Source organism: Bos taurus, chromosome X (genome assembly GCF_002263795.3).
Source record: "Bos taurus isolate L1 Dominette 01449 registration number 42190680 breed Hereford chromosome X, ARS-UCD2.0, whole genome shotgun sequence".
NCBI lineage: Eukaryota > Metazoa > Chordata > Mammalia > Artiodactyla > Bovidae > Bos > Bos taurus.
In genome coordinates, this window is record NC_037357.1 from 58726690 (window position 1) to 58738821 (window position 12132).

Sequence of the window (12132 nt, forward strand, 5' to 3'; positions counted from 1 at the left end):
TGGATGTAAAAATAATTTTGTAATTTATATTTCTATATCCTACCATTTCAGTCACTGAAGGTTTTTACAGCATAAATGACAACTGGGGGCATGCCCTGCTTTCTTTTCTATAAGATAGGACACCAGATTGCCTTCCAATGGAAATAGACCTTGTTGAAAAACAACCCATATAATACCTCCCAAAATGCTCAACAGTTTTTCAGACTATTATTTTAAAAGAACTATACATTACGATCATTATGCTAGCATAGATAAGGAAATCTGTAATGGCTTAGTAGCATCATCTAGGAGAAACACACACCTTCTGGCTATTTTGGTCAGTCTTCATCCAAAAGGGACTTAACAGAAATAGTCTGTGCTTAAAATGCTGATTTAATATCATTTTGACCTGAGCTGTATTATCAAATCATCTTACTAACATGGGATAGGATTGTTACTGTTCTAATGAAACAAAGTGCCTACCTCTCATCTCCCTACAGCAACCCAATTCGTCCCAAGCACACCAACAAATAGTAATTTGACTACTGTGACAAGACAAGAAAAAGGTAATTGTTCAAACACCTGATGAGGGTATCTGAAAATCTGCATGTCCAAGAGTTGATTTTTTTTTAAATACATGTTGTTCACTGCAATGGGGGGAAACACACTTATTGATGTTTAATAGTAAAGTATCTTTTATGTGCTCTGGTTTATACAAAATATAGTACTGCATTAACTTCAAAGGTGGTAAGAAGATTAAAATAAAAGTTCATGGGATGTGACATGCAACACAGTATTAAAGATATAAGACTGAGCAATCCCAGTGCCTTAGCAGGATCCTTTTATGTTTCTTTGTTAATGAGGGAAATTCTTAAAATGCAATCCAGCAAGCATAAGTGTGAGTAAAAAGCTTTTAAAATCTTATTACAACATGTTATTTAGTGAGCTAATCATCAAAGCATTTTTTTAGGGGGCTTTAGTTACTAAAATCAATAAAACTCACTTAAAGATATCATATCTGAGCTGCTTTTATTCCTAAAATGTGCTCCTCACATTTAACAATTTCTGGGGAAAAAAAACCTAAAATCATACAGCAGGTTTCCAGTTAAGGGTTTCCTCCCCTCAATCTCACCTCGGACTGAAACCATCCCAAGAACCTCAGACTCTTATCAGGATCTTGGCAGCATTCAGTCTCCCTGGTGTAAGTTAGAAAGAACATGATAAAGGATATTGGCATGGAAGCAGGAAGTTTTATATTGGAAGCTGACAGTGAAAAGTGCCATTCCCTTACAGTTGCTCAAGTACTTTATTCAGGTCTTCTGCTGTCGGAACCAGCGGGGCTCAACGTGTGGTCCTGGGAACTGTAGCAGCAGCATCACCAGGGAGCTTGGTTGAAATGCAAATTCACGGCCCCACCCCAGACCAACTGAATCAGAAACTCTGGGAATGGGGCCCAGCAATTTGTGTTTTAACAAGCACTACAGGAGCTTATGAAGTAAAGTTTGAGAACCACACCTCCCCAAACTTTTCCATGTGCCTAAGAGTCACCTGGGGAAACTTGTTAAAATGCAGATTCAAATTCGGCAGGTCTGAGCTGGGGTATGTGAGCCTACATTTTGAACAAGTTCCAGGTGATGTGTCTGCAGACCACACTGCAAGTGTTTTCCCAAACCGGCTGTTTACCAAAAATCACTCAGAAGGCTCATAAAATTCGAGTACCCAGGAACCACCCCACATCAAATTAATCACAATGTCAGGAGAAAGGCCTAGTCGAATACAACATACTGGTCCTCCACCTCAGCTACCTGGAGAGATTCTAAAAATCCTGATGCCCAGGCCCTATCCAAGACCAATTAAATCAGAATCTCTGGGGTTGGGACCCAGGCATCTGTCTTTTTAGTAATTCTTCAGTGATTCCAATGTGCAGCCAAAGTTGAGAAGGACAGTTCTGGAGTAGAACTGGCTCAACACCTGGCACAGTGGATCCCTTATAACGTTCCCATCCATAAATGCAAAGCTCTGTGAGTTGTAAAATGCATCTAAAGTCGTGTTTTCTTTAAATCATGTTTTGAACCTTAGTTCTGTGGGCACATGTGGCTGTACAACTGAGACCAAGGATTCAGTCATTCATTCCTCACTCTGAACACAAATGTTACCTTTCCTCCACTGAACAGATTTCCATTCTCCTCCCAAGCCCCAGCTATGGCTACTTCTTAGCAATGAGGTAGGTACTCAAGGAAACAGTAGCAACAGTGTTGTGTTGATACAGTTGAAACAGCAGATACACTGTATCCATACAGCCTGCTCCTATGGTGACATCCTCCCAGCCAAACCTGAAACTGATAGATCATGGAAATTTCTAATAACCTACTGGAGTGGAAGGGTCACTGATGAAACCAGAACTTCTAAGCCCATAAAAGGCAGATTTCACCAGTGACAGACATTTTGGCAGAAAGATCCTGGGAAAGGATGAAAACGGTGTGCTTTCCTATAGGAGGATGTGCCACTGTTGAAAGCAAGTCTTCCGGTGGACAGAGACAGGACCTAAACAGCACTGCTCATGACACCATGATACTAATAACTCTGGGGGGGAAGCAATGTATCTATTTATGTCTTATGGCCCCCAGCACCAAGCCACACTAACAAGTACACAATGCTATTAAATATGTAAAACAGAAAGAAAATAGGTGCTGGTTACTAAGGCACTGTCAAGTGATTCTAGTTCTTTTACTCCCATGATCAAACCCTGCTTTGAAGAAGTTTTCCTAAATTTTTCCACAGTCCACCTCCAAAATGACTTTAAGATAAAAGAAAATAAAGATACACTCCTCTTGCCACTTAAGTGAACTTCCATTCTCCTCTTGGTCATGTTCAGTGTCTCTTCTAAATTTGTTGTTTGGTGGAATACATGACACAGTCAAGGCCTGCTAAATGATAATAGTTATTATTCTTTCACCATTGTTGCAACATATCCACAGTGGTCAAAGGGTGTCTTATTTTTTCTGTTTAATTCCAAGAGAAAGAAATCCAGTGGGTGGGGTATTAGAGAAATAATATTTAAATATGTGTGCAAAGTAGCCACTCTTAAATGACACTTTCAAAAGCAGTTTCTGTATGAGCTGGTCAAGCTCACTTTCCTTTTAAAATTCTTGTTACAGTCATTCAGTTAACCCAAACTCACTTTAAAATGTGTGAAAATAGCACCTCCTGAAAGCGTGTTCACATATGCTTTGGAGCAATGGAGCGTGAATAGTAAAACAGCCTTTGCCAAACTCATATAACTAAACAGGAGTGAATTTTTGCAGTCCCATGACTTTGCTGAGCCAACCTATGTATCATCCCAGGACTGGCTTTAATACATCATAGACATCCAAGAGAAGGCAGAAAAGTCACAAATAAGTGACTCAACCTAATAAATATTTCATAGACTTTTTTTTACATGGCAGTCTTTTTCAAAATGAATTCTACTTCTTAACCAAAAAGCAAATTGGCTAAGTACAGGTGTGGGTTTAGGATTTAAGCTTTTAGAATTGAAACTATGAAAGTTATCAAGATATGTAATTTGACAAAGTGTCAGTCTCTGCTCTTTCACGCATTTCTTATGAACCAATGCCCAAAGAGGGACCAGGTCTGAAAGAAAATGCACAGGCCACAGAAAAGTGGCAAAAATACAAAATGAAATACATTTCAAGTATCAAAGCCAAAGAAAAACAAAACGAATTTACAATTTCCAGGATACTTTATTGCAATTTCCACTTTACATATTAAATGAATATTTTTAGACTAGGCAGAGTGTTTATACTATCCAGTCGCAGTTAATCCCCTAATCTCACAAAATGAAAAGAAGCAGTTTTAAAAGAACATCAATTTAGGTACTTACGGTATGGGGACAAGGGGCACTTGTCTTAGCCAGAAAAAGGGTTGATGCTTTTCAGTATAAGTTTCACTGAAATTTTTCTCTATTATTTTTCCCATTGATGCTAAGTACTCATAAGTAAAACAATCACCCTTTTTGTCATTCTGCCCTTCCTTGGGCTTTACATTCTGTCTTGAGCATTTAACTCAAAAAGTCAGTTTACACTCAAGTGTACACATTAAAAAAACAACACATGCCCTATCTCCCACACATCCAAATGGACAGGGATTAGAATTAACCTGGCTTTTAGCTGTAACAGTTTTATTCTAAACAATTTCAACCACACATTTGAAGGGTAAAATAAAAGTACAAAACCGGAGGAAACCATAAAATTCCTACACACTTGCTGTTTAAATAGTTCCCGAATCGTCAAACCTAACATGGGTTTCTTAAAAGTGAAATCGACACAAAAGCGAGTGCACGCGTAATGTACAAATTGACAGTGGCTCTATGGGGACAGCTCTCTTTGAATGAGCTATTACCCAGACGGTGGAATTAAAAAAAAAAAATCTCACTCTTTAAATGTGAGAGAGCCGGCGGTGCGCTTCACTAGAAACACATTTTAATGGGTAAGTTCGGGTAAAAATAGGTCCTAAGGGAACATGTGTTTTGACAAAAAACCTCTTCCCTCCCCAGGACACAAGGAAACCCGAAGGAAAAAGATGGGTAAGCTCACAGGCTCCGGAGCTAAGTTCCATCACTGGCAGAACAGAAGTTGGATAGTTGCTATTTTTTACGTTGCAATGGGATAGTAACGCTCCATGTGCATGGTACGCGGGGCGGGAACACCGGCGGGACTTCCACTGGGGGTCAAGGAAACCCAATACAGGAGAGGTCAACACCGTGAGCGACCCAGAGCTCCCAAACCCGGGAGATGGGGAGCCGGGGTGGCGAAGGAGAGGGTCAAAACTCCTCGAAGTTATCTCAAAGAGAAAGCGAACACCTCTGGGAGTCAGCGAGCCATCTCTCGCAGCAGCACCCCTCTCCAAGTGTGGGGCGCTTGCCTCAGAGGGCAGAAAGTGCGGGGTGCCCTTACTCAGGGAGAGTGGCTCCAGGGACCCGGGGCAGCCAGAGGGGCAGGGGCAGCGGCCGGCGGGGAGGCGGACTCGTACTTTGCCTCAACTCTGAGCCCCATCCCGAGCGCAAGGGAGAGGGCGGCGGAGGGCACGGTACTCACTAGGGCTCGTTGGTGAACCGGGGGGTCCGGGGCTGCTGGTATCCGTACAGGTGACAGTAGAGCACATCGAAGCAAAAGCAGCACATCTCCGCTGACACCACCATCTTCCGGGAGCCGGGCGATGAGGACGAGGCGGCGGACGACAAGGAGGGCGAGGGAGAGGTGGCGGCGGCCGGGGTAGAAAGTAGGGTCCCCACTCCGCAGCTCGGAGGGGGCGACAAGGAAATCCCCCCGCCGCCGCCGCCGCAGCCCTGGGGGGGAGAGAGGGTACAGCCGCTGCCGCTACCTCCTCCGGCTAGACCTCCTAGCCCGTTGAGCCGCGTACCGGCGCCTCCTAGTCCCAGCTCCCCTGCTCGGCACTGGCTCTCTCCACTGCAGTGGGAGGAGGAGGAGGCGCCACCACCGCCACCCGAGCCAGAGGGGGGCGAACTGGACAGTTTCTGCTTCTTCACCCCGCAGCAACCCGCCGCCATCTTGGAACGGTCTCCCCCACGCAGCGCTTCCGACCCATAAGTGAGGCGAGCTGGCGGCGGGGGCGAGCACGCTGCGGCCCCGGCCGCCGGGGGCGCGCCAGGGGCTCGCGGGCCACGCGCGCGCGCGCCGCTCCCTGGTCCGGCCGCCCGGCCACGCGGCCAGCCCGCGCGCGCCCCCGCCCCGGCGCGCGCCCCGCGCTTTCGCGGCTCGGCACCTCTCGCCTGTCCCGCCGGCCTCGCGCCTCCTCCTCCTCGGAGCCGAGCCTCAGCCTCGAGCCCCGCGGCCCTACGAGGATGAGAGACGGGAAGCCCAGTAGGAAGGAAAGAGAAGAAAGCGGAGAATGGGAGCAAAGGGAGGAAGTGGGCACCCCGGAGACGGAGGAGCGAAAGGGAAACTAATGGGAAGGAAGCGGGGAGAAACAAGAAAGTCCGAAGTAAGTATCCAAGTCCCAAAGTACGACTCAGTGACGGGCACTGCACATAGTGTTAGTGACACCTGAGCCAAATTAAGTGGAACCTGAGCCACCGGCCTCAAATACGCTAGGTTCTGAACTGCCGGAGTGTGATCAAGCAGGTGCTTGGAACTCCACACCTGAGATCGCCCCTTATGAATCAGTCGGGGAACGGGCCATACTGCAGTGACTCCATCTGAACACGCATATAATCTTTTTTCCAAGATTATGGTAAAAGAGACACACTCTGTCCTTATTGACAGACATTCCAGCCCAATCGACTCTATATATCCCCATGCGTGTTCCTCAACTTTCCTTCCTAGCCCCGTAAAGACCTTTAAAAGCAAAAAATAAAATCCTAACCAACACCTCACTGGTTCACAAATGTTCATTGTGGTCTGGAACTTGCACTGGTGGGTTATTGGGAGAGGGGATTGGCTTGGGAACAAAGCAGATTAGAAATATATCTGTAGTTAGCACAGATCTTACAGATAAACAGGGCAGGTAGTATACTTAGTCACAAGTTGAAAGATTTTGTTCAGGTATATGATGAGTTGTTAGTATTCTTTTAAAATTTTCTCAAAGAATGCTTGGATGGATGAGGAGGCGTTTGATTGAGTCACTCCCATTCTGGGCGCCCAAGACAATAATCAAATGTAAAATATTCATAGAAACGAAACCTCATAGAAACAAAGTCTAAGCTTTTTGTGTTGTGTCTATGCCTTGCCAAAACATCTAGACAAAGTGAGGTATCTATCTGCATATTTGGAGGCATCAGAGGATTGATCGATTTTGTCACCTTTGAGCTAAATATGTGATATCTTGCAGATAGGTGAGGGCTGTTCATTTCACTCCAGGGGAAAAATAAGTCAACAAATTTTGAGCCTCTGTGTCTAGTATGTTTATGACACTGTTATTATTTAGTCACTAAGTGATGTCCAATTCTTCTGTAACCCCGTGAACTGTAGCCCACCAGGCTCCTCTGTCCTTGGGATTTCCCAGGCAAGAATACTGAAATGGGTTGCCATTCCCTTCTCCAGGGGATCTTCCCCATCCAGGGATCAAACCCACGTCTCTTGTGTCTCCTGCATTGGGAGGCAGATTCTTTACCACTGAGCTACCAGGGGACTTGTGTTGAAATCCAGGAACTATTCTTCCCCACTCTAAAAGTTTATGAATTGAGTCAGATCTGTGCACCTAATCAGATAAATAACTACTATTTATTGAGCACTTTTTGGGTGCCAAATGCCATGCCTCATCTTACCCCTGCTGCTGCTGCTGCTAAGTCGCTTCAGTTGTGTCCGACTCTGTGCGACCTCAGAGACGGCAGCCCACCAGGCTCCGCCATCCCTGGGATTCTCCAGGCAAGAACACTGGAGTGGGCTGCCATTTCCCTCTCCAATGCATGAAAGTGAAAAGTGAAAGTGAAGTCTCTCAGTCGTGTCCGACCCTCGGTGACCCCATGGACTGCAGCCTTCCAGGCTCCTCCGTCCATGGGATTTTCCAGGCAAGAGTACTGGAGTGGGGTGCCATTGCCTTCTCCATCATCTTACCCCATAACCCTACAAATAATATATTATGTCATTTGATCTTCACATGAGGTTGAAGAGGTTGCTCATTTACAGATGAGGAAATTGAACCTCAGTAGTAACTTGCCCAACATCACACACCTATAAAGTGATGGATTTTAATGTGAACATGTCTGACTCCAAAAACCATGCTGTTGTGCTACACTGCCTCTCAGTACTTGTGTAGGATAAAAGGCTAGAGACGGATAAAAGATGGTGACATTAAGCTACAGTAGGTGGACTGGAGGTTAAATAAAAACAAGAACATCGTTTTTATGGAAAGATTAGAAAACACTGAAATATGTTAAGAAGGAAAGATGAAGACTCTCCTAAAAGAGAGATTTTATGAAACAGACAGATCAATTGTCTAGGATAGTTAGATGCAACCTAAAGGCGAAAGAGATGGTTTAACTGGTTTGTGATATGTGATCACATCCTCTCAAACCTCATCATTGCTGTTAGAACTATCCTCCTGTTTGAGGGAAAATAACAATTTGTTGTCAACCACTGGTGTAGTTTTTAAAAAATGTATTAATTCGTCTGTGTTGCAGAAGAGAAAGCAGATTTTCTTTCTTTCTTTCTTTCTTTTTTTTTTTTTTACTGCTTCACAACAACCAGTACCGTTAGAGTGTTTTGTTTTGTTCTTTATCCTTAACTATCAGAGCCTACCTTTTAATTTGTTTGAAACTAGGACAAATACAATATCAGACAATAGGTACCAATTTATTCAGCACTCCACTAAGAAGTGGTCACTTCTAGAGTAGAAAAGCAGAGCCATTTAATGACATCACACAACAGTGTAGCACAGGAAGCAAAGTAGGATACCATGGATGGCTGCTTCTGCTAGGGGAATTCAGGAAAGCAGAATGTAATCTCCCAATTTAGAATTTGGCCAGTAGACAAGAGTCTAACACCCCTACTCTTGTGAAAATAGCAAGGAATCTTTAATAAGCACCAGTAGTCATGTCCTTAGTTCTGCATTTCATCTGAAAGACAAAGCACTATCATGGTTATCATCCAGGCTAGGGGACTGATGCAATGGGAAACCCTAAGACAAGGACATCCCAGTTGAGTTACAAAAATAGCTTTCCCCCCAAGGATTTTAAATGCCAACCCCAAATCTTCCAAACATAAAGGAAATAGACAAACCCAAACACAATCCTTGTAGAAAAGACATCATTATCTGACCACTAGGTGTTACTATCTGAAGGACTTTGTTGAATTGGCTGGCTAAAAGGGGAAAAACACTCCAACTTTTTTCTCTGTGCTAACTTCTCCTGATTCTGGCTTGTCTCCCATATTAACCATGAGCCTCAAGATGCTTTGCAAATCCCTTGGCAAGTGGTGGTGGTGGTGGTAATGCCTCCTTTTAGCCTTTGAGGAAATACTTCTGCACTTGTTTTCTTGCAAAGTCACCACCATAGAAATAAACATATTTCATTCAAACACAAAATCCACAGATCAAATTCTGTGGGGAAAAAACTTTTTTTTTTACATCTGCACAAAGTGCATGCTGGATGAGGAAACTGACCTTGCTTAGGATTCCCTTGACTTGAAGTATAAAGGTCAAAGTATGATAAAGCACATGTTTCTACCCGCTGCTGATACTGGAGTGAAGTGATAATATCCTCCAGAGGAAACGTTAAGGTGCCTTCTGCTTTTTGTAACTGACTGTCAAGCTGGGAGCAAAAGATTCCATGTTTCTTTTAAATGAAAAAGAAGTAAATAGGCCATAGTTTCTTTGTTGACAAAGTACATTCAAACTTTAAGCATTTCTGCTTCTGTATCTGCCTGTAAATTGCTGTTAACTAACTCTTGTCAAATGCTTTTTTACACAACTGTGACAAACTATTTGAACAAAGGTTATGCACATTAGTAACTGCAGTAAAACTGGAAATTGAATTATACCTAATAGTTGCTGATTATTTTATCATTACCTCAATTTATTCTCATGCTTACAATAGTTATTCTTCATTTCAGAAAAAAAAAGAATAATTGTAATTTGATGAGTAGTGAACACATAAAAATGTTGCAAAATTGTTTTCTTAGGTTTCTGGCAGTGTGGATGGCATGAGGAACATTCACATAGTTCAATGAAAAAACTTCCATTTATGCCCAAACAAGTGTTATTTTTATCCTCTGTCATCAAACTTTCTCAACTGTCATCCTTGAACAACTGCAGAATGTAGTATTATTAGCTACCACTTTGATCTAACCTTGTACACATATGACACATGGTTGTGGTGGCGGAGGTGGTGATCAGTTCCCTTTTATATTTGAATGAATATGTGAATAAATACTGAAATTCTTTACCTGCTTTACAGTTCAAATGGATAAATCAGCTTTTGTTTTCTTGATTACAAATCAGATCCTTCCCTCCTGAAACCGGTCTTTATCTAATGAACACATTAATGAGACAAAGGACCATGGTCTACTTTTGACTGTTTTCTAGTTGTTTCATTTATATCTTCTATTGTCAAGCAAGCTAATTGAATGTTGTTTCACTACCTATTTCCTTGAGACAAAGTTATATCAACTCTTCAATAAGATTTAGGTATGTGAATATCTATACTGAATGTGGAAGAATTCACAAAACTAGCTAGTTGTGGGTTGGCAAGGAAAGTTTTTAGAGAAGAGATGATCAAAATGAGTGTTATTTTGGGCAGTTATGGGAGTTGTAATATACTGAGAAATATCAATGATTTCAGATATACAGATGATACCACCCTTATGGCAGAAAGTGAGGAGGAACTAAAGAGCCTCTTGATGAAAATGAAACAGGAGAGTGAAAAAGTTGGCTTAAAACTCAACATTCAGAAAACTAAGATCATGGCATCTGGTCCCATCAGTTCATGGCAAATAGATGGGGAAACAGTGGAAACAGTGGGAGACTTTATTTTGGGGGGCTCCAAAATCACTGCAGATGGTGACTGCAGCCATGCAATTAAAAGACCCTTACACCTTGGAAGAAAAGTTATGACCAACCCAGACAGCATATTAAAAAGCAGAGACATTATTTTGCCAACAAAGGTCCGTCTGGTTAGTTCAGTTCAGTTCAGTCGCTCAGTCGTGTCCGACTCTTTGCGACCCTATGAATCGCAGCACGCCAGACCTCCCTGTCCATCACCAACTCCTGGAGTTCACTCAGACTCATGTCCATCGAGTCAGTGATGCCATCCAGCCATCTCATCCTCTGTCGTCCCCTTCTCCTCTTGCCCCCAATCCCTCCCAGCATCAGAGTCTTTTCCAATGAGTCAACTCTTTGCATGAGGTTGCCAAAGTACTGGAGTTTCAGCTTTAGCATCATTCCTTCCAAAGAAATCCCAGGGCTGATCTCCTTCAGAATGGACTGGTTGGATCTCCTTGCAGTCCAAGGGACTCTCAAGAGTCTTCTCCAACACCACAGTTCAAAAGCATCAATTCTTCAGCACTCAGCTTACTTCATAGTCCAACTCTCACATCCATACATGACCACAGGAAAAACCATAGCCTTGACTAGATGGACCTTTGTTAAGGCTATGGTTTTTCCAGTAGTCATGTATGGATGTAAGAGTTGGTCTATAAAGAAAGCTGAGCACTGAAGAATTGATGCTTTTGAACTGTGGTGTTGGAGAAGGCTTGAGAGCCCCTTAAACTGCAAGGAGATCCAACCAGTCCATCCTAAAGGAGATCAGTCCTGAGTGTACATTGGAAGGACTGATGTTGAAGCTGAAACTCCAATACTTTGGCCACCTGATGCAAAGAACTGACTCATTGAAAAGACCCTGATGCTGGGAAAGATTGAAGGCGGGAGGAGAAAGGGACAACAGAGGATGAGATGGTTGGATGGCATCACCGACTCAATGGACATGAGTTTGAGTAAACTCTGGGAGTTGGTGATGGACAGGGAGGCCTGGTGTGCTGCAGTTCATGGGGTCTCCAAGAGTTGGACACGACTAAGTGACTGAACTGAATTGAACTGAACTGAACAGGAGTTGTGAGCAACCAAAATGCAAAGGTGTATTTACTTGACTATTTCACTCTTTTCTTTTTTCCTTAAAGACTTCATCTACTATCCTCTATGCATTTAGTGGGGTGAAAAAATGTATATACTGCAAGTGTGCCCCACCTCCAAATTTAATTTAAACATATAGTTGTTTTCCTATAATTAATCTCATCAGGTTCTGGAGCACCTACTCCAGTTGCCTGGAGGCACAGTTTGGGCACAGGTTGGACAGATTAAGGTTGTCAATTAAAATGTAAAACTGTGTTCTGAATTAAAACTCTCTTTTGTGCGAACATTTGATTTAAAGTTCATGGCAGTGAGTGAGTCCCATAATCTCTGCTGGATCCTAGTTGAAGTCTAGCTCATTTTGCCTTACCCTCTTCACTGTTTAAATGTCAGTAATTTATGGCTTAGTCTCTCACTATTGGCAATGCACAATGATTTGGTCAGAAAACTCATTGGTCTGTTCACTCATGCCACAGCGACTGCCTGGCAACTATGCTGCCTCTTAATTCTCAGCTGCCTTCAGCATTCTCCACAGGTCCCCACAAGGAATTATGGATTTCTTCCATACCACTTGAC

General features: G+C 43.2%; 1 protein-coding gene across 3 annotated transcripts in view; it reads right to left on the bottom strand.

Annotated features, from left to right (window-relative positions):
* Positions 1–5561, bottom strand: part of AMMECR1 (AMMECR nuclear protein 1) — a 115902-nt gene extending 110341 nt beyond the window's left edge. For all 3 annotated transcript variants that reach the window (XR_003033536.2, XM_024988748.2, XM_024988747.2), the window contains exon 1: positions 5073–5561. Coding sequence is in view for 2 of the 3 variants with exons in the window: in XM_024988748.2 (XP_024844516.1) it covers positions 5073–5545 (473 nt within the window). In the remaining variant the exon portion in view is untranslated. The remainder of the gene's footprint in view (positions 1–5072) is intronic.
* Positions 5562–12132: the final 6571 nt, after the last annotated feature.